The sequence below is a fragment of the Thunnus thynnus genome, chromosome 22 (assembly GCF_963924715.1).
Source record: "Thunnus thynnus chromosome 22, fThuThy2.1, whole genome shotgun sequence".
NCBI classification, from domain to species: domain Eukaryota; kingdom Metazoa; phylum Chordata; class Actinopteri; order Scombriformes; family Scombridae; genus Thunnus; species Thunnus thynnus.
In genome coordinates, this window is record NC_089538.1 from 493,051 (window position 1) to 520,441 (window position 27,391).

Sequence of the window (27,391 nt, forward strand, 5' to 3'; positions counted from 1 at the left end):
TCCAGGTGAGTGTGCTGTTCTGTGCTTGCCTACATACTGGCAGTACCTACAGTTTGCTAACTTAGTGCTAGCTGTGGTAGTTGTGTACAAGCTAGTTCACATTAGATCATTTAGTTCAGGTGAGCAGCAATAGATGCTGACAACTGTAAACTTGCATGGCCAGTGTTAGGTAAACACTACCAGAATGGTGGACAGTACAAACCTCTAAAATGTCCCCAAACTGCATTTCAAACATATGACCTTGGCAACATGTCTATCCATCCTGCTGTGCACTGTGGCTGGCGTGCAGCAGTGTGGCTCCTCGGTGCAGTACCAGGAAAAGAGATCTGACAAGGAAGAAAGAAAAATTCAGTGCCCCATATCGCTGTTTTCCAAGCTACACATAATACAGCCTCTTTGCTTGACTCAAACTGTTAACTTATAGTCCTTCTGAATTAACGTTTCCCATTACTCAACACCAGACACCCACTGAACATACTGTTAGGAAATAGCAGACTGGCGGAGCAAGCACAGACACCAAACCTAGTGCTTGAATGCTATGTGTGTCAAGAAAAGTACTGGGATCCATAATGACACCTCTCTTGCGGACAGAAGTCGGAGTAGCACTGTGTGCAACTTCTTCTTGTACTAGTCTAGTACATCACAACAAAACAAAGGGAGGCACCACCTTGTGGTGCTATTTGGCACTGCAGTAATACCACATTTACTAGACTGGCCATTAGAAGCACAACAATGAACTCCAACAAGAGCAGCTGATACACACGCTGCAGCCCAGATGACCATATAAAGAAATCCGTCATGAGTTGAAATCAGCTCAGTTTCAAAGTAGAAAAAAACGTTGGAAAGTGAATGTTCAGAGCATTTTTAAGCTGGTGCTTTTTGCTCACAGGGATTACTTCTACATAAGGGCCCTATCTTACACCCGACGCTTTGCCCAATGTGTGGGTGCATAAAGAAGATTTGCACAAAGGTTTGCAGTTTCGTTATTTGAAACTTTGGTCACGTAGAATATATCTGACATTGTAACATTTATATATATATATATATATATATATATGTATATATGTGTGTGTGTGTGTGTGTGTGTGTATATATATATACACACACACACACACACACACACACACACATATATATATATATATATATATATATATATATATATATATATATATATATATATATATATATATATATATATATATACAGAACATATATATATGCAACTTCCATAGTTATTTTTATATAAATTATATATTTTTTAAAAATGTTTGAGTAACAAAATAATGTAATATGTAACGTAATTTTTAGATTTGACGAATTGACAAAGATAGTGTTACCTGACAGGCAAAACTCAGGGCTTGGGGTTTTTATGAATTGCGCATGCTCCGCAGGAGCCGGAACTGCTCGGGGAATGGGTCCAGTGTTTAGTAGTACAGCATCTGACACAGACATGGACTGTCAACGTTAGCTGCAGTGTACATATTTACGTTGGACCAGGCAGTTTAGAGGTAGAGTTCGTCTGTGACGTCGTGGTAGCTTAAAAAGAATCCGAAAAATGGTAAGTTACTCCGTCTCGTTCGCTAAAAAGGCAGCAGTTAGGTGCTAAGCTAATGCTAGCAAGGTGTATGATATCAGGAAGTACCTACCTGCGGTACCTGCACCTGGCTTCTCTCAGCGTAGCCTGCAAGCTAACAGGCCGTAGAACAGCATACGGTGTGAAATAGCCCTGACTAACGTAACTGGCACACTTTGGGCTTTTAAATCAGCTTATAGTCGTGTTATGCTAGTTGTTTCACAATAACATTCGGTAATGTTAACATTTAGCATGACAGACTGTGATATTTGAAGGTCTGATTAGCTGCCGAATTAAGCTTCAATTGTTTGTCAGTGTCAACAATAAAGGTGTCAGTGAGATGTTTCTGTCTGTCTGGCAGTCGACAGGATGTATACACAATGAGTAATTGATGATTAGATTTAAGTGCACGATAAATGTTAAGTTATTAAGATAAAATATATCATTTCTCTTGAGACACTGTTCTCACATTATTGGTACATTGTACACAACGCAGTTAAAACAAACTCATTTTTTCTTTGCACTAAACAGATGTGATTTCCAATAACTCCACTGGCAATACTGAAATATCCTCCATCCAAGTATACTGCTGCTGTAAAACAAACAGACACCACACTTTCTCTTTGTCATAGAGACCATAGAGAGAGCAGGCAGATGTAAGTAAAGACAACTAGTAGGTAGTGGTAGAATTGTGTTATGATTGTGTGTATTGTAGAGCCTTTAATAGAATTAGATGAATCCCACAGTCACTGCAGCATGTGTTGATTTTCCTGGTTGCATCAGGTTTGTGTAATACCTGTATACCTGTATGCTTCTTCTAGCTGTGGACAGGCATGTTTGTTCATGTGTGGAGAGAATATCACACCAAACTCCATTTAGATATCTGATGACAATAGATTAATCAATTAACATCCACTTCAGAACAGAACGCACAGCACCTACGTATCCCCAGCTTATGAAGTTCTAATGGCTAATGTGTAAGCATACCATTTCCTACCTACATACTCAGCAGACACAGAGTTAACATTGTCATCCCATTGCAGTCTTGTTTGTGGCTAAATTACAAATGCAAGTACAATAATCACTGATCTTTTAGCTCTGTTTTGGTCTCCACCAACTCCTGAGGAAAAATACCTGTCTCTTTAGCTACTAAATACTCCACTATCTTAACCGGCTAGTCTCTAACTGTGTCTGTATGCTGTTTGGTGCTGAGCTGGTAGTGCACAGTGGCTTTAACAATGTGCTGTAGAATTAAAGCAACAAGCTTATGAAATGTCTTTCTTTAACTTCAGAACTGTGGAGCTGTATTATAATATTGTTAGCTTACTTTAACTTCAGCACTGTGGACCTATATTATATTAGACCAGAGCTAGGTTTTAGCTGACACTAAAACTTGAACAACAGGCCACATTAAGTAGTTTTAAAGAGAATTTTGTGTGATGTTCTCTATAGTGCAGCATGTCTCCATTTAAGTGTTCTCCATGAGGGCTGAAACTCACTGAGGGTATTTGGATTGAAGTTGACTGATGAAGACATGTATGATTTAGTTAAAACTAACCTTGTTTGATAAAAGCAGAACCAGTATTTAAGCATAGCCTTGAAATGGGCAATATGTCACAATATGGATAGAAATCATGATACATTAGATATGGAAAAGCATGTGAGAAATAGTTTATGGATAAAACATATGAACATGTTTTTTTTTTTGTTTTTTTTTTTGTTTTTTTTGAAAATCCAGTAAAATAAATACCTGACAAATAACGGTATGGTAAAGTATTCTGAATTCAAATAATAGATGAGTGTCCAGCACATGCAAATGCTGGTTGCTAATACAAAGAAAAGAGGTAAAAGTTATTGAAGGGGGTATAATTACCTATTCACTCTCACAATAGCTCACAGTATAATGTACATTTCCACAGAACAAAGTCATTAAGTCATGCTCACGATGCTGCTGCTCTCTATTCCTCTAATACCAACACTTTAACACTGATGCTGTTTTATTTTTATAATTATCTTCAGTCACTTCCTTTTAGCCAATTTTTGATCGTTGTCAAGGTAAAGCTGTTAAGAAACTCAACATTCCTGCAGATGTTTCACATACCAGGAAGGGAGGCGTAATGCCCTTTAGAGCTACTGAAAGGCTTTTAATGTGAAATATCTGTGCAGGAAGTAGCGAATTTCATTGAAGCTAACTTAACTGTGAAAAAACAGTAGAAGAGACTGGAATTACATACTGAATGAAAATATATTTATGTTTCAGAGGAGAAGGTGTTCTCAGCAGAGTGTTGAGGATGTGATGGAATAAATGCTGTGGAAATGTACATTACACTGAATTTATCAAGACAACAAGTCAACATGGAAGAAGTGTTGAGTTTGCATTAACAGTAACAGGAGCAGATCAAAAACAAGGGGGCTTCATACTAAAATATGAGAAATGAGAGGCCAGTCTTTAAATAAGACTGTTTCATATAAATACCCGGTCCTCTCTGCAGGTGAGGTAAGTAAAGGCCAGTCAGTGCTGAAGATTTTATGGTACTTCATCTCATTCATGTGAAATCATATAAAAATCCATTGTTGCCATGAATCAATGCTGCTGCTCAGCTAGTTTGTAACACTGCCCACAATTGCCTAATACAACTAGAGATAAATAGTATGGCAAAATCTTTATCTCACAGTATATGGTACCAGCCAAAACTTGGGACAGACCTGCTCATTTTTTCTTTATTTTTGCTATTTTCTACATTGTAGAACAACACTGAAGACCTTGAAACTATGTTTGAAATGATGTTTCATATTTTAGATTCCTCAAAGTAGCCACCTTTTGCTTTGATGACAGCTTTGCACACTCTTGGCAATAGCTTAACCAGCTTCATGAGGTAGTCATTTGTACTAGGTGATGCGTGCAGCAGAAGTGTGAGACTTGTAACTATTAGAAATTCCTTTATTGGAGCAGTAAAACTGCATTTTCCCATGTTGCCAGATAATACATCAACATGAAAGCCGTCATTAAAGTATTTGGCTGACAATTTCTATATTTTTCTCATTGTCAATAAATCTCATGTGCAGAGCCAAACCAAGAATGAACTCATTGTATTCAAAGCCTGATATATCTTATTCCTCTGTGCTGTAGAGCTCTGTTGTTTTTCAAAAACGGTTAAAAACATGTCAACAAGCCACACTGTTGAAAGAACTTAAGTACAATGTCAAGAAGAAGTTGTGATATGTAGTACAACAAGCGAGTGAAGCTGTAAATGAAACCGCGTTCCCTCACATGATCAGTGGTGTCTGCCTTACACAGAACTACTCTCCTGAGACTGAAAATGTGATCACTGTTATTAGTCTTTGGAGCCGTTTCTAAACAAACTAACACAACCAAACTCTTGGTGATGAAGGAACATGTCACCTGGTGCAGTGGTGTGGCTGACTGACGTGTTTTTAATAGTTTTTGGACAACAGCAGAGGTCTATGGCAGAGTTATTTGATATATCAGTCTTTGGATACACATACAATTCTTGTTGGTAGGATAAATACATCGTTGGTTTTGGACTTTGAATTGGATTTGTTGACAAAAAGAAAAATACAGAATATGACCAGATTGTTTTTTTTTACTTTGACATTATTAATCCATACTTTCCTGTCCTTGTTCCTCTCTTTGCTTTTAATGTTTTCCATCCTTGTCTTTGCAGATGCGTTTCATGCTGCTGTTCAGCCGGCAGGGGAAGCTGCGGCTGCAGAAGTGGTACACAGCCACAGCTGAACGGGACAAGAAGAAGATGGTCAGGGAGCTGATGCAGATAGTGCTGGCCCGCAAACCAAAGATGTGCAGCTTCTTAGAATGGAGAGACCTCAAGATTGTCTATAAAAGGTAAAATGCTAAGTCATTAATTGTCACAGAAGTGTCTTTGTTAGTGATTCTTTGATCAATCGATTAATGGCTTTGGCTATAAAATGGTTAAAAAGCCCATAGTGCATTTCTCACAGGTGGTGTATTCAAATTGCTTGTTTGCAGTTCAAAACCCATAAATGTTTAATTTTCATAATAAAAAAATATTCATAAAAATCATATGACAAAGAAGAGTATCAAATCCTCACACTGTAGAAGTTAGAACCAGTGAATGTTTGGCACTTCAGATTAAAAAATTTTGAAAATTGATGAATCATTTATTACAGTAGTCGCTGATAAATTTTCTGTCAATCGAGTAATCAGCTTAACCTTAGTTTCAGCTCTATTCATGACACCTGAATATGTGTGTGTTGGGGTTTAGACCAGCTGCAAAAAGGTAGAAAATCACTGTAAATGTTGGACTTTGGAAATTACAGTGCAGTCATTTAGTTTTAGAACACTTGGTTATTGTTGCACAAGCTGTGAGGAGTCATTTCATATTTTTGGCTTAAAGCAAAAATCAGAGAGAAGATCCGCACACTGCACTAGTAGCTCCCAGCAAATTTAATTGAGCAATGTTTTGATCTACCAGAGATCTTCGTCAGGCATTGTCAAATCACCATCATAGAGCAAGACAAACAATATGTAGGCACAGACGTATTCAGCAACTAGTACAGTGTGCGGATCTTTTTTTCTGATTTTTGCCTCTATGTGATTTTTGAACAAGCACTCGTGAAAGTTTTTCGGATGTGCGTACTCTCACTCTTTTTGTCCTTGATATTTTTGGCTTAAACCATGAACCACATGGATATTCTATCAGCTGACATCCTCTCAGCTGACACTCTACACAATCTAAAACCAAACAGTCCTATTGGTTCTGCTTAAAGGTGGAAAAACGTCTGTTTAAATACTATGGTAGCCACTGTAACCATAGCAACATGTTCTAGGCAATAGCTATTAAACAGATTTATTTACTCATTTATTTATTAGTAGATGGATATTTTGGGCATGTCAGGTTTTATTGAATAGCAAACAGTATAGACAGATGGATATGACATGCAACAGGTCAGCTGGAATTGAACTGAGGATGTTGTGGTTATGTGGTATGTGGCTTAAGCATTTATTTATTGGTATTATTTTCTACCAGGAACTGGCAGCATTATTTGCAGCACTACTGCATGTTTAAATCTTTATACTATTGTCATAGAACATATTTCTTCCCCTAAAACAAAGACCAGGGCCTTGTTTCCCAAACACACCTTAATGATGATTAATTCACAAGTGACTTCTACACACTCGTAGGAGGCTGAGAGCATCTTAAGAAGCTCCAGAACTTACTGGTGGAACCGAAAATAATATTTGTATTCATTTTAAAGTCCATAATTATATCATGAACACTTATGGTCTTTGTTAAGTGATGTTGATATCAAATGAGAATTAATGTGTAAAAAAGATAAAGTAACACAAATTACTTCAACAATTAATTTACACAATCTAGTTTGTGTCATCACTGTCGTCTTCTTCTTCTCTCCTCATTTATTCATTTCTTCTGGCTAAAATACCACTTTCCTGATGGAATATTTTCCACCTCTGGATCTTCTTTTCTTTCTATTTCTGGTGTGTATGTTGTTTGCTCACGCTTACATACAGCAAGTCTAATACAGAAATGATATTCATGAAACTTATAGGAACAGCCACTGCTTCATTTTCAGCTGAATATGATCTTCAGAGTAACTTCTTCCTCAGGCAGCAGCTAAATCAAATAAAGTAAGTGACTAATAACAGCGATCATGTTTTCAGTCTCTGCAGAGTAGTTCTGTGTAACGTAGAGGCCACTTCACATGCGCTGGAATGTGGTTCCATTTACAGAGGTTTGCAGTGATACACAAAATGACACTGTGGAGACAAGTCCAATATTTTTGTATTACAATTACTTATGATGATAACCTACTGGAAAACACTTTCTTAACATCAGCAGTCATGTTGAGAGAGTCTATTTATACCTGTAGTTCAGTTCAGTTGATCCAGACAAAAGAAATTAATGATCATCTTTGTCTTTAAGATCTGGTCTGCTTTATGTTCACATTGTCTTTGACTAATGAAGTATGACACTAGTCATGAAGTCACATGGATCATCAGCACTACATGGATCCACAAGGGGAAATCAATTTATGATGACTGACAGCAGGTCATGCTGCACTTTACTGAACCCTATGTGTATATTTAGCTTTTCTTTCACAAGCCCTGATATTTGCTCTTCAATGTAGCTCACCTGTGATTATGAGAAATATATTATTCATGGCTGCTGCCCAGTTACACTACAGGCCAATCACCTAAATGGTCCACACTAAAGTCCGTTAACAGCCAACATGTCAAGTTTCAGGTTTTACCTCATCTGTGTAAAACATCAGATTTCCACACTGCATATAAAAATGGTGCGTCCTGGTCATAGTGATGAAATCCTAGTGCACTGTAGAGCAGGAGTTTTCAACCTTTTGTAACATAAGGCCCACTTTTATTGATTTGATTGAAAAAAAAATTTCCAAAGACCACCTTCCCAAATGAATGAGAAAAAAAACATAACATGACTAGAAACGGAGAAAAAATAAACTGTAAGCTGTAATAAGCTGTAAATATGTGTTATGCCACTGTCAGCTGTAATGGCCAAAATAAATACTCTGCTTACCTTCAGTGAGACACTTGTGCTTACCTCTGGGAAATAATGAGATCAAGCTGTGGTGGAATGGGTGAGAGGCTGACAGGTAGAGTAGCATTCAAAGTTGCTTTCAATTTGTTCCTTGCCTTTGATTTTGTGACAGTCACAATGGTGAAAGGCAATGGAAATTTGATTGCCTGTTTTGACAGAGAGGGATATTGACTGGCAGCCAGTATCCAGAGTGAAGCAAGGTCAACTTGTGTGAACTGAAGCTTCAGGCTGCTGTTAGCTGATAGTTCCATTAGTTCATTTTCCAACACAGTGGACAGACCCATGTCTTCTGAAGCAAGATCAACAGAGAAACTTAGGTAGCTAGCTAACAGTGGCAAAACACATTTGTCTCTACCTGATGATGTGTCGTGGTTGGCGTGGTGATATTCAAACGGAGCTGGTTATTGAAATTATGCATTTTAATTTGACGTTTTTATTTACGGGAATTCTTGAGCACATTAAGATATAAAAATACCTGCTTTGTAAATTACCAAAAGAAAATTTAATCTAACCATTTGTCAGTACCAGTGTCTCTGCGGCCAACTAGATGGCGCTCTGAGGCCCAGCTGTGGGCTGTGGCCCAGCTGTGGGCTGTGGCCCACTGGTTGCGAATGACTGCTGTAGAGTACCTGTCCTGTGTGGCTGCTGTCAGCAATAGAGGAGGTTGTACCAACATCTGACTCAGTGTCAAACGTTAAGTTAGTTTAGTTTCGTTTATTTGCACAGAGGTTACAATAAAATATTCCACTTTAAAAAAGTTATATTGATTTTGCAGGAGAGGAAAGAAGCCCATACAAAGTCCCCCCCTTTCATTTCAAAGTCATTAAAAACATACGGGGTCATAAAAACAATACAACATCAAATAGACAAAAAACATGTATAGCAGAAAAAATGATCAGACAGAAATTTGAAAACTTTAAATGTACAAGAGATGTAATACATACCCAGGCACATAAAATTCTATTCAATTCAATTCAATTTTCAATTCAGTTTTATTTTTATAGCACCAAATCATAACAAAAGTCATCTCAGGGCACTTTTCACACAGAGCAGGTCTAGACTGAACTCTTTAATTTAGAGAGACCCAACAATTCCCCCATGAGCAAGCATTTGGTGACAGTGGCAAGCAAAAACTCCCCTTTTAACGGGAAGAAACCTCACGCAGAACCGGGCTCTAGGTGGGTGGCCATCTTTTAGATAAAAGATATATTTTTAAATGTTTTTAGAAAGTTATTAAAGAAGATGACAACTTCAAAGTTGTACTTGGTGAATAAGTAGTTAAACTGACTTCACTAGCATACAACACTGGAGCTGAGAGTGTTGGAGCAGCTAACTTAAACGAGTTGCACTTCATTGCATCTCTCTGCCCTCCATTTCCATCATCCATCTCTGTTGCTACCCACTGTGCTTGTTAATGCTGGGATAGAAGACTTCATACTTTTCATCTCAAAGGAAGCTTCAGTTTTAATGTCAGGCTGGAAATCCCTAGCGAAGTCAAATATACCTGTATTTTGATTTTGATTTTAGCACCTTATCTGTTTTTTTTGTTTGTTTGTTTGTTTTGATTTGAAATCGGTCAAGGATTGATTCCCAGGTAGCAATTAAAAAGTCTTACATTTGACTTCAGTAAAGCAGCAGTGTCTCTGATTTTAGTGTGTGCACTCTTTACTTTAGTTCACCTCCCACAGACCAATGAAAGTTCTTGTCTGTTTGTATGTAGGCTGAGCTGCATTAGATTTTAGGTGGGTGGACAGGGTGAGACCCAGCATTCCACTCTCATTGATTTAACTGCACACACACACACACACACACACACACACACACACACACACATATACATACACATACACACATACATACAGATGCCACAGTGTGTGAACAGAATGCAGAGGTGGACAAATAAAACAAAGGAGAACCTATCAGCCTGTGCCTGTGTGTTGGCAGGTGGGTGGGTGATGAGTCAAGCACAGAGGGATTTCCTGCAGAGAAGATGGACCGAGGGAATACTGCACTTGTAAAAAGAGCTCTGCTGCTCATCACAAATCTCCTGTTAACCCTTTAAGCCTGGCATTTTAGATTTGTTTTAATAGAATATGGCAAATGTGGAACTTGTCAAGTTATAAGATATTAGACTTATTCTCAAAGAAAATCTCAGATCATACAACCCTGATATGATCTAGGCATGAACTAAACTTAGCACAAAAAGTAAGGAAATTTGTGTTTGGTAGATTATTTCTTTGTTGTAACAATGCTTTTTGCAATAAATCATGTTCTGTTGGAAAGCCTGTTTATTTCCCTTTTAAATGGTGCCACATTTGTAAGGAACATGCGTTTGTGGGATGAGCAGCAGTGCCAGGCTGTTGTGGCTGTGTATGGTTCTTCCACATGCTACGGAGGCTCCTGTTTGTTAAATGAATTAATTGCTAAATTGCCAATATGTCTTGTTTCTTCAAACTTCAATCATCCAATCCACCAAACAAGAGTCAATGGCAGAATAATCTGTTTGGCATTGGCAGAGAAGATTTGGCATATTTTTCATGGACGCAACCGACATACTCAGCTCTGCTGCTTATCCCATAAATGCATGTTCCTTATAAATGTGGCACCATTTAAAAGGGAAATAAACAGGCTTTCCAACGGTATAAGATTTATTGCCAAGAAGCATTGTTACAACAAAGAAATAATCTACCAAACACAAATTTCCTTACTAATTGTTTTAAGTTTATATAGCTGTCCTCTTGTAGTTCAAACATGCAACACCCTACACGCAGGTCTTTACAATAATAAAACCAGTTACTTCAGTTATTATAAAATGCAGGTAAAGTTGAAGGTTGCATGCTGTAGGTTTTAGCCATGCTAGTAGTTTGGTCAGTCGCTCCACTACTTTGGTCCAGACTGAAATATCTCATTGGCTGTTGGATGGATTGCCATGAAATTTGGCACAGACATTCATGATCCCCACAGGATGATGTGACACCAAAGTACTCTCAAGGTACTTTATGATCTAAGAGGTAACAGTGACATTGGTGAAGTCTCAGTCTTGGTACTATTAGATTTGAATGCAGGATTTGATACCATTGACCATAACATTTTAATTAAAAGGCTTGAGAAGTGGGTAGGAATTTCTGTCTCAGTACTTGACTGGTTCGCCTCCTATCAAATGGACGACGGAAATTTTCTGTGTCTCTCTGGAACTTCATCTGAATGTCGACATTGTATGCCTCAGACTAAGTATTAAATACTTAGTCTAAGTATCGATCCCCCTTTCTACAATTGTACTATTATAATTGTATTATAAATGCATCCTGCCTCTTAGCCACATGATACATGAAAACAGCATATGCAACCATCATAATGCTGATGACACAAAGTTATACCTGTCCCTGTCCCCTGGAGACTTGTGAAATCACTGGTTGAAAGCATCAAAGACATACACACCTGGATGTCCCCCAACTTCCTCCATCTTAACCATGATTGATGCTAAGCTTCTGCAGCAAGAAGTATGTTCTCTGCTAGTCTCTTTTTCCCTAAAGAGTACTGTACAGGTTAATCTGGGTGTCATCATTCGCTTAGACCTAACATTCTAGAGCCATGTCACCAACATCACAAAAACTAAATTTTATCAGTTAAAGAACATATCCAAGAGGATTCTTGTCTCAGACAGATACAGAATAACAACTACATACATTTATTCATATCTTGTCGGTTGGACTATTTCAATACCCTCCTCACTGGTCTACCTAGAAAGACTGTGGGCAGACGACAGCTCATCTAAAATGCTGATGCCAGAATCTTAACCAGAAAGAGCAAATTTGACCACATCATACTTGTTTCACAATTGACTGCAAAATTTTACTCCTGGTCCATAAAGCTCTAAATGGCCCTGCTCCACAGTACCTCTCTGGCCTACTCATTCAATATAAACCAATCAGAACTCTTAGGTCCTCTGGCTCAGGCTTTCTAGTTGTTTCAAGAGTTAGAACAAAAAAATCATCATCCATTGTTAATATAGAAATATCAATTAGTGCAGGTTTAACACATGATGTAGCACAACCTCACTGTTGTCGGACAACTGTCTAAACATGTTTAGTTTACAGGGAGGTTAAGTGAAAAGACAAAATGTCAATTGACAGTGCAAAAAGCAAGCTAGAAGCTAGGAAGCAATGGCAGAATTCTTGGAGCAACTCAATGTCATTATATTATAAACCATTGTGCAGTATTTTGGTGGCTGATAGCATATCCATATCAGATAGATAGATAAATACTTTATTTATCCCAAAGAGAAATTAAAATGCAAATCATGGAAATATTACTCAATCAAGCCAACACAGACATTTTTATTTTTTTTTAACACAGGGCTGTGTTCAGTCTAATGCCTGGTAAGGGTCAAAGGCATTAATGTATGGAGGAATATCTTATGAAAACAGATGTTACAGTGAAGTGCAAATCCATCCCCATTGACTTTGACCATTTATTCCTTTTGAGGTTTTACAGTGTTTCTCTCTTTTATGATTGTGATTTTGTGTGTGTGTGTGTGTGTGTGTATTCATGCAGGTATGCCAGCCTGTATTTTTGTTGTGCAATTGAAGAGCAGGACAATGAGCTGATCACACTGGAAGTCATTCACCGCTTTGTAGAGCTGCTGGATAAATACTTTGGCAGTGTAAGTCTTAGATCTCTAAAGCTCTCTCTGAATATTTTACCTAGATTTTCTCTGCTGTACAAAGCATTATGTGTGTTTACATGTACTCAGGCAACCAGGTTACAGTCCGCTATCTCCAGTAATCTGATTTTTTTAACTATCATTTAAATGAGGAATCTGGTTTCTGTAATCGGGGCAGGATATTAGAAAAGAGGAAAAGCATTTCATCATCACATTTGAGATGTTGAAAACAGCAATCTTTCGGCAATACTTAAAAAAAGATTAATCGATTATATTATGTTATCATACAGTGGAAACTGCTTATAGTGATCACGGTTACAATGATCAACCGCTTATATGGATCAAAAAGCTGGGGACAGAATCATCCCTATACAAATATGTTTAAATAATTTTCTTATAGTAATCAAGTAGTCCGCTTACAGTATTCATTTTGTGCCATGATACACATATGATATGTACTTAGCAGCTGCGGCACTATTATCAGGCGCTGTGGCCTACTTCCACAGGTTTGTGCTGAGGTGTGGGGTGGGGGTGCGGTATTTGTAACCGTCATGAAACAATCAGAAAATAAAGTATTATTCCTCTCATTCACCGGTTTTCTCACTACCACCGCTCACTCTCCTCGTCCACTCTCTAGCTCACTCGACCACTGCTTCTGTCTCTCTCGCTCTCTCTCACTCTCTCTATTCTCTCGTCTTTTTTAAAATGAGTCAGGAAGCTCTCAGCAAAGCCTAACTTTACTTTTAACTTTATCAAAGAGAAATTTCCTCCCCTCTTCTTAATAATGTTTTTGTGTCCCCTCATAGCAGGGTTGTACAGCGGGTTTCATTTCTCCAAAAGTTGATTCTGATTAAACTTTCTTACTGCAGGCCCCTGTGGCCCCCACCCCCGCCGCCTAAACACACGACCCCTCTGCTTCAGGCTGGTTACCTGGTGCTGCACATTGACATCATGACGGGAAAAAGAAAGTCATTTTCTCTCGATGAAAAGCATAGTCTCCTTGAAGCTTATGACAAACTGCCAAAATCGAGCCAACGAGATGCAGCAGCAAAACAACAAGCGTTTGAAACTACTATATTTTGAAACGGTCAATAAAATTCAGTAAATAGTGAAGCTGCACATTGCATTGCTTTATATTCATGTAATAAATATGCAAATATCAATTAAATGGTAATCTGCATGAGTAATTTAGAAAAAGAAAAAAAATCGGTTATAATAATCGTCCACTTATAGCAATCAATTTCACCCAGACAGACGTGATCACAACAAGCATTTTCCACTGTATTGTAATAGTTCCAGGTAAATTTAATTTTTTTCAGCTCTGAACACAAAGTAGCCTATAAAAGTATAAACAAGTGGGCTTCCACCACTAGCATTTAGATATTTGTTAAATTCAAACACTTTTCGTGCCTTTCTCTCTCACTGCGCTGTCAGTCTGCTCCCACACAAACTGTTAGCAACACGCTGTCTATCCATGACTTGTAGCTACAGCAGTTAGTTTACTCTTTCTCCAATGAGACATTAAATTTTGCAGTTAATCTGAGGTTCACATGCATACCGAACTGTGGGGGGGCGATCCGTTGGGATCACAGATCAGCTACGTTCCGTTACACCACTAGTTAATATCAGTAAGCCATGCTTCTAAATTCAGGTTGTGGGTGGGGAGAAATCTGGTTACTGATCTGCTGCTTGTGCATGTGGATTTACAGAAACTATACCTTGATGATTGGTATTTGTTTGTACAGGTGTGTGAGCTGGACATCATCTTCAACTTTGAGAAGGCCTACTTCATTCTGGATGAGTTCCTGATGGGAGGGGAGATCCAGGACACATCTAAGAAGAGCGTCCTCAAAGCCATTGAACAAGCTGACCTACTGCAGGAGGTAACCTGACCCACTATCTCTGTTTCTGTTCTTTTTCTTTGCCTGGTTGTTGGTTATCAGGAGATTAGAGTTAAAGGGAAACCTCAGTATTTTTCAACCTGGACCCTATTCTGCCATCATTTTGTGTCCAGTATTGAGCAAGAGCGCTTCAGCCAGTAGCCACAAACCGGGCTAAAATGTAATCTGACGGGGCAATAGTGCTAATCAGCTAAATATTCGCCCATGACTTTGAAAATCTTTTAGATAACACAAACTTTTTGGTACTCCAACACAACAAACTCCTCCCAGCACTGCTCTCTCCAGCTTTATCATGGCTCAATATTTAGCTGATTTCGACAACAAGTCAGCTCTTGCGATTTCAGAATGAGACTTCTCATTGAGCAAGACTTGGTGAGACATGCAACAAACAAACCGGATTAAGCAAAAGGTTAAGAAAAAAGTTTTATTTCTCTGTATGGTCCTTAACATAATGTTGTCAGACACTTACAATAACAATCTGTTCCTGTCAGTGGCAAAAACAAGCACTTTTAGTGGATGGACATTGACGCTTGTTATGCGGCTGCCAGCTGAAGCGCTCTCACTCAATATTGGACCAATTTCAAAAACTGTTGTCCCCATTAGTCACTTATACACAAAATGATAAATGAAAAATAGGGTCCAGGTTGAAAAATACTGAAGTGACATGGTAAGAGCTGGATAGCAGAACTGAAGTTTTTATTTTTTCCCTGACATTTCTCTTATGAACCACAAAGTGAACATATGATGTGATCAATCTATCAGTCGTCACCCTCTGAGCTGTATCAGAGAGATCATGATTATTAATTTAGTTAGCAAATGCCTCACGCTTTCTTCCTCAAGGTTAACATTTTATAGAAATCCCTCTGACCTTGGTGAGGACACTCTTTGTTTCAGTAATTTTCTCATTTGCTGTAATACATGGTGGGAAGCCCTGACAGTAGAAATGTGGATCTGATCTACTATTTAAGACAAATACCAAATAAAAATAATAGCAGGGCCCCTGAATCATTTTGTTTCCACCACAGAAACCAGAGTTTTACATAGTTTCCCGGTGCCAAAAAAGTCCCTGCTTTCAGAGGTGGTGCTTTCTGATCTGGTGGAGTTTGTAGTGCTGAATGTCATTGAATGGTCAAACCCAAACATAGGCTGCTACAACTTGTGTACAGCTTTAATCATCCAGTTACTAGTGGTTAATGTGTGAATATAACTGGTAATATTACGACAGGGAAGACATTTCTTGTCATTTTTATTTGATTAGATTATGAATCTGTTCAGACTTTTAGCTTTCAATACTTGGTAGTTTTCAATATTTGGTGTTACAAACACATCTTGGTTGGTGTCAAAAAGCATTGAGGTTTAGTACTAGCACTAGTTGCTCAGTTGACTGACCCATGAGTTTGAGAGCAGTCTTATCTGTGGTCTGCCATAAATGAGATTATATGCATTTTTCTTTCAGCATTGCTGAATATTTTGGCGGGCTGCATAATGCTATAATTAGGGCTGCAACTAATGATAATTTTCATTATCGATTGATCTGTCAATTATTTTCTTGATTAATTTATTAGTTGTTTGGTCCATATACTGTCAGAACATGGTGAAAAATGTCAATCACTTTCCCAAAGTCCAAGATGATGTCCTTAAGTGTCTTGTTCTGTCCACAGCTCAAACTACTCAGTTTACAGGGTTTGTACCAGGGCTGGAAATCCATGAAAACACTTGAATATTAATGTGGTATTTTCAAAGTTTGAAATGTTTTTGGATTTTGAATAAAGTGCTTGAAAGTGCTTGAAATTGCAATTGCATTACTTTCATAGCCAATTGCTGGATCAGTGACACATTTCTTTTAAATTTGTCTCCCTTTTGTAGAATGCCGTCACTAAACATAATTTTGATTGTTTATAGCATAGTAATACACAACAACATACATACATACAACATACACAACCATACAAAAAAAAAAAATCCCCCTCTCACCCCCCTCCCATGGGGGGTGGTGATGTGTCTTCCTCAAGCTCGGGTCCCTTGGGCCTGGGAGTTTCAGGGTTCTACACAGTATCTTAGCTGTTCCTAGGACTGCGCTCTTTTGGACAGAGACCTCAGATGTCGTACCTGGAATCTGCTGGAGCCACTCTCCCAATTTGTGGGTCACAGCCCCCAGTGCTCCGATTACCACTGGCACCACTGTTGCCTTTACTCCCCACATCTTTTCTAGCCTCTCTTTCAGCCCTTGGTATTTTTCGAGCTTCTCATGTTCCTTCTCCCTGATGTTGCTGTCGCTTGGGAATGCTACATCTATCACCACTGCCTTCTTCTGTCATTTGTCGATCAACATGTAGGGGCTTGTCCCTCCATGATGGTTCCTCCTCTGCATCATCAGGTTTCTGCTGCCTGAGGTATTCACTTAGCTGCTCATCTTTGGGGGCCATCTTCCTGATGTATTCCTGGATCTTGGTTGTTTCATCCTGGATAGTGGCTCTGACGCTCACCAGTCCTTGGCCTCCCTCATTCGGCTTAGTGTACAGTCTCAGGGTGCTGGACTTGGGATGAAAATCTCCATTCATTGTGAGGAGCTTCCTTGTCTTTATATCAGTAGCCTCTATCTCCTCCTTTGGCCAGCTTTTTATATCAGCGGGGTATCTGATGACTGGCAGGGCGTACATGTTGATGGCTTATATCTTGTTCTTCCCATTCAGCAGACTTTTCAGGACCTGCCTTACTTACTCTGTGTAGGTATTTGGCTGTGGCTGACTTCCTTGCGGCTTCCTCATGGTTCCCATTTGCCTGCGGGATCCCAAGGTATTTGTAGCTGTCCTGAACATCTGCAATGCTGCCTTCTTGTCGTTCAACCCCCTTGGTTCTGATCACCTCCCTTTGATACCATCCGACCACACTTATCTAGTCTGAATGACATTCCAGTGTCGTTATTGTTGATCCTGGTGATGTGAATCAGTGAGTCGATGTCTCGCTCATTCTAGTGCAATTGGCTTTGAGTTGGCATTTGAGTCATTTTCCACAGCCCCATTGAGTTCTTGATGAAGGTTCTTGTGTCCTGTTGATGTTGTATGTTTCCAAGCATTCCAGTATCCATATGTGTGGCATGAGGGTCTCCGGCAGGTCTCAGACTGCTTCTCTAATTTGGGCCTGTCTTATATGCTACTTTTGTCTAATTGACGTCCAGATCTACATTTCCCAGTTATCTAGATCGACATTTTCTGGTTATTTATCTCCTGCAGTAAATAACTATTTGGATCATTAACTCGGATCACTTTTTGGACCCCGGTATGGATCAGGCCAAAGTTTCCCTTCATTCGATTTGGGACGCCATTCAGCGGACCACATCTGACATAAAGACTCATTTTGACTCTAAAATTGAGACCATCCAAACGAGTCTCTCTAACATTCAAGGATCTTTATCCACCTTGTGTGATCAAGTCTCTGAGCTTGAACATAGGGTGAGTGCTTATGAGGATAACGTTGATGACCTGATGAAACTTAAACAATCACTTGAAAAAGAAAATGCCTACCTGAAGGAGAAAGTTGATGATGCAGACAACAGAAGTAGGTCGTCTAATCTTCGCTTCATTAATGTCCCCGAACAAAGTGAGGGAAGAGACATGATCGCCTTTGTGAACCAGCTGATTCCACTACTGCTTTGCAAGGAGAATTCCCCCACTGTCCCAGTCATCGAAAGGGCTCATCGCCCTCCCACCTTCAGCTCCTGCACTAGATCTGCTCCCAGACCCATCCTGGTTAAGTTCTTACATTTTCACATTACATTACTCTCCACACTTTGACCCTACGATCCAACTGCCTAGGCAGAATCTGGACTCATCGCTGAACATAACGTTCCTCCACATGTTCAGGTTCCAGTGCATGTGTTGCTGACACCAGCGCAAACGGGCCTGATGGTGAAGAGTAGGCCTCCTGGCAGCCCTATGAGACTGGAGATTGGCTGCGTGCAGTCTGTTCCAGATTGTCGGGGTAGAGAGCCATCAGCCATATCGTCCTGCAAACCTTGACTGCAAATCTGTAGAAGACAGCCTACGGTACCTAAGTGCTGACAGGGTGAGGAAACGGTCTTCTTGGGGTGTCGTCTTCTTGGGATGCCCACTTTGCGGCCTGTCTCTGACATCCCCCGTTATATGGAACTTGGCCTTCACTTTGGAGATGGTACTAGGGCTCTCTCCAAATAATGCTGCAACTTGGTTTTGCGGAACACCAGCTTGAAGTTGTCGAATCGCACAGGCCCTATCCAGATCAGTCAAACGTGGAATGCCAATTCTTGGAGCAGACACCTACTGACCACTGTAGCAGGGCCCACTGTATCTGTTTATTTGTAGTCTATGTTTGTTATATAACGTTGTCATTGTAAGTATGTGTTATATTCTGTATTTTGTGTGTTTTAGGACCCCCTTGAAAATGAGATGCTACATCTCAAGGGGCTATCCTATTAATAAATTCAACTAAATATATATATCTATATATCATCCAAAACATTAAAACCACTTGCCTAATATTGTGTAGGTCCCCCTCGTGCCATCAAAACACCTCTGACCCATGAAGGCATGGACTCCACAAGACATCTGAAGGTGTCCTTTGGTATCTGACACCAAGACATTAGCAGCAGGTCCTTGAAGTCCTGTAAGTTGCAAGGTGGAGCCTCCATGGATCGGACTTCTTTTTCCAACACATTCCACAGATGCTCGATGGATTGAGATCTGGGGAATGTGGAGGCCAAGGCAACAACTTGAACTCTTTATCATGTTCCTCAAACCATTCCTGAACAGTTTTTGCAGTTTGGCAGGGTGCATTATCCTGCTGAAAAAGGCCACTGCCATCAGGGAGTACCAGTGCCATGAAGGGCTGTACTTGGTCTGCAACAATGTTTTGGTAGGCGGTACATGTCGAAGTAACGTCCATATGAATACCAGCACACAGGGTTTAACATTGGCCAGAGCATTACACTGCGTCCGCCAGCTTGCTTTCTTCCCATAGTGCATTCTGGTGCCATCTCTTCCCCAGGTAAATGATGCACAGGCAACTGGCCGTCCACATGATGTAAAAGAAAACGTGATTCATCAGACGAGGCCACCTTCTTCCATTGCTCTATGGTCCAGTTCTGATGCTCACTTGCCCATTGTAGGCGCTGTTGGCGGTGGACAGGTGTCAGCATGGGCCCTCTGACTGTTCTGCGGCTACATAGCCCTATACGCAGCAAGCTGCAATGCACTGTGTGTTCTGACACCCGTTTATCATACCCAGTATTAACTTTTTCAGCAATTTCAGCTACAGTAGCTCTTCTGTGGGATCGGACCAGACAGGCGAGCCTTCGTCCCCCACGTGCATCAGTGTGCCTTGGGCAACTATGACCCTGTCACTGGTTCACCAGCTATCTTTCCTTAGACCACTTTTGGTAGTGACTGGCCACTGCATACTGGGAATACCCCCACAAGATGTGCTGTTTTGGAGATGCTCTGACCCAGTCATCTGGTCATCACAATTTGACCCTTGTCAAAGTTGCTTAGATCCTTATGCTGGCCCATTTTTCCTGCTTCCAACATATCAACTTCAAGAACAAACTGTTCACTTGCTGCCTAATATATTCACTTCATCTGTCAGTGGTTTAAATGTTTTGGCTGATCGGTATATTTACAGTGGGATCTAAAAGTCTAAATGGGAAAGTGGTCTCAGACATTTTGGACCCTGCTATGTATGTATTAAAGATATAGTGCTAAATGCACACACATACACACATACATACACACGCACGCACGCACACACATATATGTATATATGTGTGTATATATATAATTTGCTTGAAAAGTGCTTGAATTTGATTTAAGAAAAGGTGTAGGAACCCTGAGTGTCATAAAGGACTAAAGAAATTAGAAAATATTCACATTTGAGAATCTGGAACCAGAGAATTTGGAAATTTTCCTCTTAAAAATGACTCAAAACAATTAATCAATTATCAAAATAGTTGGCGATTAATTTAATAGTTGGCAACTAATCGATTCATCCTTGCAGCTGTAGCAATAATGTAATGTGACAGAACAAGGCCTGAGTCTGCTCGCTACGTCTTAGAGCTGGTAGCTAATGAAATATTCATATACACATATCTTTTTTATTGTATTCATTAACTGGTGTTCTTTGTACTTATTGTGATTAATTAGTGAACGTTAAAGACTGTAACTGAGTCTTCCAATCTCTGTGTCTGTTTTCTTCACAGGAAGACGAGTCACCCAGGAGTGTGTTGGAGGAGATGGGCTTGGCGTAGTACACAGCACCGTTGTGAGAGACTATAGATACTAAGGCAGAGGGCTGGATGAGTGGGGGCGGGATGGAATCTGGGAATGAACATGCTTGGACTGACAGCACTGGTTCTGTGTATCTGTGGGCTCTGGGGACTGATAAACAGTGTTTAACTGAGGAAGAGACTCAGTTAGGACTGGAAGATCCTTGTGTGTGTCTGTGTGTGTGTGTGTGTGTGTGTGTGTGTGATCTGTGTGTGGCTGCAGGAGGGTTCAGAATTTTAAATGGGTGAGATGGAGTCCAGTTTGCTTATAAGAGTTAAGATAATAACCCACCATGGATACTGGCTTTAGAGCCATACTGAGGCAGGTCTGTAGTTTCGCTGATGCTTTGATACAAATAGCACACTGTTTCATGGAGTTTGGTCAGATACTCAGTGTGGGCTTAAGAGTAGGTTGGGGATTTTGGGAATAGAAAAAGAGAGAGAAAAAAAACTGGGAATCACTTAAAGGATAAGTCTGGTGTTATTATATATTTTCTTATTGTAAACAATTCTCTTGAAGAGACCAAATCCAACAATGTGTTAGTCCATCTCTCAGTACTTCTGACTTCCCTACCCTGTGTGTCGCTCTCAGTCCCAAGCACATTGGTTCCTACTGAAGATGTAAATCTTAAAAAATAGCTCACAAATATATAGTTTTGTATTTAAAAAAAACAGCTGGTCACTGTAGTTTTTAACAAATGTTACTCAAACAGGAGGAAGTAGTGCATTTCAAGGGGACTGTTTTCAGCGGCGGATGAATCCACATTTGTTGCTTCACAGCACAGAGAAATAAGATATATCAGGCTTTGGATACACACACAGTACTTGTTATTGTTGGTTTTGGACTTTGAATTGTTGACAAAACAAAAACTACTGGATATCACCAGACTTATTTAAAGAAAAAAATTCAATGTTTTTGCAGTCTTGCTTTTGTAGTGTTCGCCATTATTCCTATTGATTATGGAAGCAATAATATACCAGAGAATGAGTGTTCCACCAGTGTGTTGTCATCAATATCAGGACACCTCGTAGAGCTATTATCCCACTTGGATTATTACCTGTCACCACTGCAAAAAAACCCAAAACAAAACAAAAAACTGTGTTCAAATAGTCATCCAATTTAAGTCATGATTAGTTCTGTTTAACTGATGGTTGCATTGCATGAAGCTTTGGTGTTATTGCTATGGTTACCTGCAGTTTAATATACAGATGCAGGGTTTCCCACAGAAAAGGTGTTAGGTCTGGTGACGAGTATCTTTTGACAGGGGTTGGTGGCCCGTTGCAGACATGGCAACATTAAGGTAGGCCCCGTCTGTACCTTTCACAAATGTAGAATGGTGGTTAAAGTGTTGATGAGTTTTCCTCAAATAGTTCTAACAGACACTCACCAACCATTAAGAAACATGCACTTTCTGTGGCCATGGTGCAGCTTCACTGCTGGTGTCGGTGGATGCAGCCACTCTATTAGATACAGTCTATGTCAAACAGAACCAGACAGGTTGTAAACGAATCCCCAATTTAACCATATTATATCAACTGGATTCTGAATAGAAATCAACTGAAACATACAGTGTAGTAGTCATCTATAATGTAACTAGGGATGCACCGATCTGACTTTTTCAGTCCTGATACCTGGGCTTTTGGTATTGGCCGATACCATGTACCAATCGATGACCAGTGTTTAATTAATAAGCTGTATACCTCACTGTGTGGAGAAGACTGGGATCATTCTTTTATATGTAAGGCAATATCAAGCTTGACAAAAACGTTGCTTTCTTAACTTTGTAAAACAAAATGTAACAAATAAATACATAGATATAAATTTACTGAATTGTTATTTATTAAAATAATGGTATCCAATACCAAATCGATCCATTATCACGGATACCCAATCCAGCTATTTGAGTCAGTATCAGACCAGTATCTGATATCAGTGCATCGTTATTGGTGCATCTCTAGTTGTAACACTGCATGTTCATATCTATGTACTATCTCTGTACTCTAAAAGATCTAATGGATGTTAACAACAGGCAGGCTGGGTAATTTACTTTCACTTCCAGTGAAGTCATTTAAGCACATGATGGCTTGAATGGCCTGTGTTGTTGCTTTGTGCATCACATTATAAAGCCGGGTTGAGTCAGCATGATCCCAAGATCTCAGCAGTGAAGATACAAGTGTCGTCATAATTAATAGGATTTGAGGGCCACAATTACGACATCTTCCTTTCTTTTCTGGCCTCACTCTCTAGTTGTTCTAGTATATAATCCAGAGATGGCATCAGAAACACCCGTCACTATATTGCAATTTATTGAACAATTGATGCTTCAAGATTTTATGTTGACTTTTTTCATACAGGCAGAGTTGTACCTTTTGAAATTCATTCCCGTATCTGTGATTGGTCCATCTTACCCAATACAGTGGGCCTAGGCTGTTAAACTGCAGAATGGATTGAGAATAATGAACTGAAGACATTTGAGATTTGCATCACAACCTAAAATAGCTTGTTCCCATATGAGCCATTCATATGCACCATAGATTGACTGATGTACTAACAAGATTGAAATGTCGAGTCTATCTTATGCAATTTAACAAAGTGCAACTGAGAATCACATCCCACTTAGTTTACCTCCAGAAAGCAGGAAGCTAACGCTGAGATAGAGTGACTGACACTACATGTTAGGACTGGATTCAAGTTCAAGGCAATTAGAAATGAATAATAGACAAGTACATCCTATGGTCAGACATAATTTTATGAATTTTTATCCTTTGAATGTCTGGTTGTTACTGATGTTTCTGATCTAATCTGATGTCTGTGTGAAATGCCATCAAGGGCAGGAAGGTAAAATGGCAGGATCAGATATAGATGCTCTTCCTTTAGTAGATGAAATGACATTTAAGTTAAACAAAGTGCATTCTTTAAACAGTAGTATGCCTGCAATCAGTTTTGAATGTATTTCTTAGGGGTGTAACAGTTCACCAAAGTCATGGTTTGTCCATACCTCATGTTTTAGGTCAGGGTTTGGTTTGTTTCCCAGTTTCTATTTCAACTTGATTTAGTTTAGACTGGCATGTAAGTTGCTGGAAACGTATGCAAATGCACAAAGATCTTATGTTTATTCTCACACATGTGCAACTTTTGCTCAGCACCTGTACGAGGCCCATGCAGGCCCTATACAAAGCTGACAATGTAGAGTGAACATGTGCACTGTTACACCCCTGGTATTTAGTCTAAAGTTAGTGTGTGTTGTGTTGTGTTCTTATATAATGTATTACATGTTTACTTCATAAGCTGTGGACAGGGATGATTATATTAGCTGTACTATCAAACTTCCTTCGCAGTCACTTTTAAGGTATGTACAAAAACTCATCATTCATCACATGTAGTGAACCAGATTTTCCCTTGGATTAACTATTCGGGAAAATAAATGATTGTACAGTGTCTGCAAGCAGTCTTATCCATGTTCCTGATGAGGTTTTAAAAAGCCAAAATGCTTCAGGAACCACTTAGTTTCAACAAATGTTCACTTTCTTCAAATAAATACATTGAAATAATTATTTTCATAAAATCAGAACTGATTATTACAATATCATGTCATCAGTGCTTTCACAAAATGTATCAATCACTCATTTCACGCAGCTGAAACAGATCTTTTCATTTAAAATAATTTATTTTAGGCTGAATTACAATATTAAGACAACCAGGATTCCAGATACATTGTTTTGTTAGCAGTTGCTTACAAAGGTCTTGTTACATTTTCCAGTCCTATGTAAACCTACAGAGGAAAACCTTTCTTGTACTGCCTCAAAGTAAATGCTTGTCTTTCATTATACAGGATTATCATTTCTACAGTGTTCTATCGGGAATTCTGAATCTCTGAACCTCCATCTAATTTCTTATAGGAAATTACTTTTCTTTCTTTGAATGCTTTCATCACATTCCTAGATCACAGCCTTTCAAATGTATGAAAGACAGGGGTGTGGTGGTTGGTAGTAGATGTGGATGAAGGAAAGTTGGATGGCAGTGGTTACAGGAGGAATTTGGTTTTAGCTTGACTGCTTTCCTTCTTTTCTGGGTCTTGCTATCGTGCTCAAAGAGTTGCTTCAGTGCAATTAAAGAATGATGTGGACTGTCAAAGATGTGATCAGTTCAAGTGAAAAATGTTTAGATGTTCAGATTATGCTTGAAGTTTGTACACTGTGTGAGCAGCTTGATTCTGGTTGGTGATGGGTCTCTATTTAGTTTTGTTTTAAATATTCTTTTTTTAATGCTCCAATATTGCTTTTAACTACAACAAGAGACAGACAACAGCTCATGACAGACCATCCACCCACCAGCCAAGTTTGTCACACACCTCATGTGACCTCCTGAACATGTTATTGGTATATTTGTACAGAGAACTTTTAAGTGAATATCGAATTGTCATTGCAACACTATGTTCTTTTAGAGGGCACATCCTCATGACCCTTGAGTAAGTGTACTTCCTGGAGAAACTAAGAAAGTGTAGAGGTCTTAGTTGGGAACAGGCTGCAGTACATTCATGCTGAACTTTTCTAAGGAGGGGCAAATGGCACTGCAGAGTCAGTTCTGCTGAATGTCTGTTCTCTGTACACATAAATCCTTTTGTTTTCCTCTGTATGAGACACCTGCTGAACTCTAAATGTTAGTACATGTTCCAGGAGTAAGGGCTCATCGTGTGATCTGATTGTTTTCTAATATGCCAGAGATAGAATGATGCATTGTATCGCTGTGTAAGAGGGACAAATGCGAAAAAAGGAGCACACAGGGAAGAGAAGCTGAAAATGTGTTGCAGTACAATCTGCTGGAAACTGCTGCAAAACAAAGACACCAGCTTGTCGGTTGTTTCCGGACCAGCATCGGAGACGAATCATTTCAATTCTGAGATGGCAGTATGTTTAATAATTTGAGAAAAATGTTACAAATCTTTGTCAATTCTTGAATTCCATCATAAATCTCAAAATTCAGTCTAATCTCAGAATTTTAATGTATTTTTTCCTTTATCCCTGTGACCCTCAATATTCTTCAAATGAACTAGTTGGTGCAATGTGACAGATGTGCATCGTGTTTCTAGTTGTTTTGAATGGCCACTCATTAGAAAGCAGGGTATCATAACCTCCCCCTCTCTGCATCACACTGCCTCCCCCAAGAATTTGGTGTCTGTGTCATGACTTTGTAGTTCTGACGGGATAACAACACTCACTTTTGGACAGTCTCACCTCGAAGACATTCACAGGGTTGCACACAGTTGTATGCGTACTTTGACACCTCAGCACACCTGTCCAAATGCTGCTTAAAGTTGGTGTGATTGTCAGAAATTCTGTTTTGGCCACAATCCAACAAGCACTTCATTTGAAACATACTGAAAGGGCAATCCTCCTCACATTCTTCATATTTGAGGGGCTTCCTGTGGTTGTATCATTAACCCTGACCTCTGCTGCCCCTTTTTCTCATTCAAAGGGACATTCTTCTAACGTGGATAACTTTTAATAGTGTGTTAAATAACGTTTTTTTTCTTCTCCACTGGGTGAGATTTTATTTAATACCCAGTTTCAACTTTGTCTTTAGTCAATCAGCTCATCATATGTTTTGACTTAATCAATTTGGTGATTGTCATAAATTAATTAATATAAAAGAGAATGAAGATTTTGATTTTAAATCTCTCTGTTTGAGGAAGAAAATTTGAGACAGTGTATTGTTGAGTGAGCTGTAAAGGGGCCCTAGTGTAGAAAAGCAGAAGCTCTTTGAATCTGTGTAATGGTCTACAGGCAAAGGCTAAAGGGACTTGGTGTGTGAATGTAATTTTATAAAGAAATAAAACATTTTAAGCAAAATCAAATGGTGTGTTCCTGATGTTTTGTGATAGTCTGGCTCTGTCTTTTTCACACAAGCACAAAGTGTTGAAATCAGAAATTATTGCAAAATACAGAGCTTGGAAAAATATATTCCAAAGTCATGATGTATAAAAGGTATGTTCTAAAACACCAGTTCTCTTCAAATAATTCCCAAATGATTTAGTTTTAACACAGAAATGAATGGAAACAGTATACATATTTATGTCCAAAACATTAAAACATAACCAAAATGAATGGGGTAGAGTCGCATTCTAGATTATTAAAAACAAATAAGATATGGAAGCATTTCTAAAGATAACCAGAGATTTCCAGACTGTCCTCCTGAAAAAAATGACAGCATCAGTTATATTTTGAAAATGCCCAAAACGACTAAACGACGACCTAAATGACTCTTTCAAGGAGTGAAGGAGGAAGAAGCCTGAGATTACTTGACTGCTGTTCACTTATCCCACCAACAGTCAAATTTGGATTCTTTTTAATCGCAGCCTTTTAACC

The 27,391-nt window shown here is 39.2% G+C and overlaps 1 protein-coding gene across 2 annotated transcripts; it reads left to right on the top strand.

Moving 5' to 3' along the window:
- Positions 1-1,385: 1,385 nt before the first annotated feature.
- ap1s1 (adaptor related protein complex 1 subunit sigma 1) lies at positions 1,386-26,880 on the top strand. Of its 2 annotated transcripts, XM_067578982.1 has the most exons (6): positions 1,386-1,561; positions 2,108-2,232; positions 5,263-5,441; positions 12,721-12,829; positions 14,575-14,712; positions 20,960-26,880. In XM_067578982.1, the coding sequence occupies exons 3-6, from the start codon at positions 5,263-5,265 to the stop codon at positions 21,005-21,007; spliced, it is 474 nt and encodes a 157-aa protein (XP_067435083.1). In that variant the 5' UTR covers positions 1,386-1,561; positions 2,108-2,232; the 3' UTR covers positions 21,008-26,880. The 2 variants fall into 2 exon arrangements, with proteins under 2 accessions (XP_067435083.1, XP_067435082.1); XM_067578981.1 differs by lacking the exon at positions 2,108-2,232 and having other exon boundaries at positions 1,387-1,561.
- Positions 26,881-27,391: the final 511 nt, after the last annotated feature.

Coding starts and splice junctions, on each gene's coding strand:
- ap1s1 (XM_067578981.1), top strand. Junction 5,442..12,720: donor CTCAAGATTGTCTATAAAAG/GTAAAATGCTAA, acceptor GTATTCATGCAG/GTATGCCAGCCTGTATTTTT. Junction 12,830..14,574: donor TGGATAAATACTTTGGCAGT/GTAAGTCTTAGA, acceptor TTGTTTGTACAG/GTGTGTGAGCTGGACATCAT.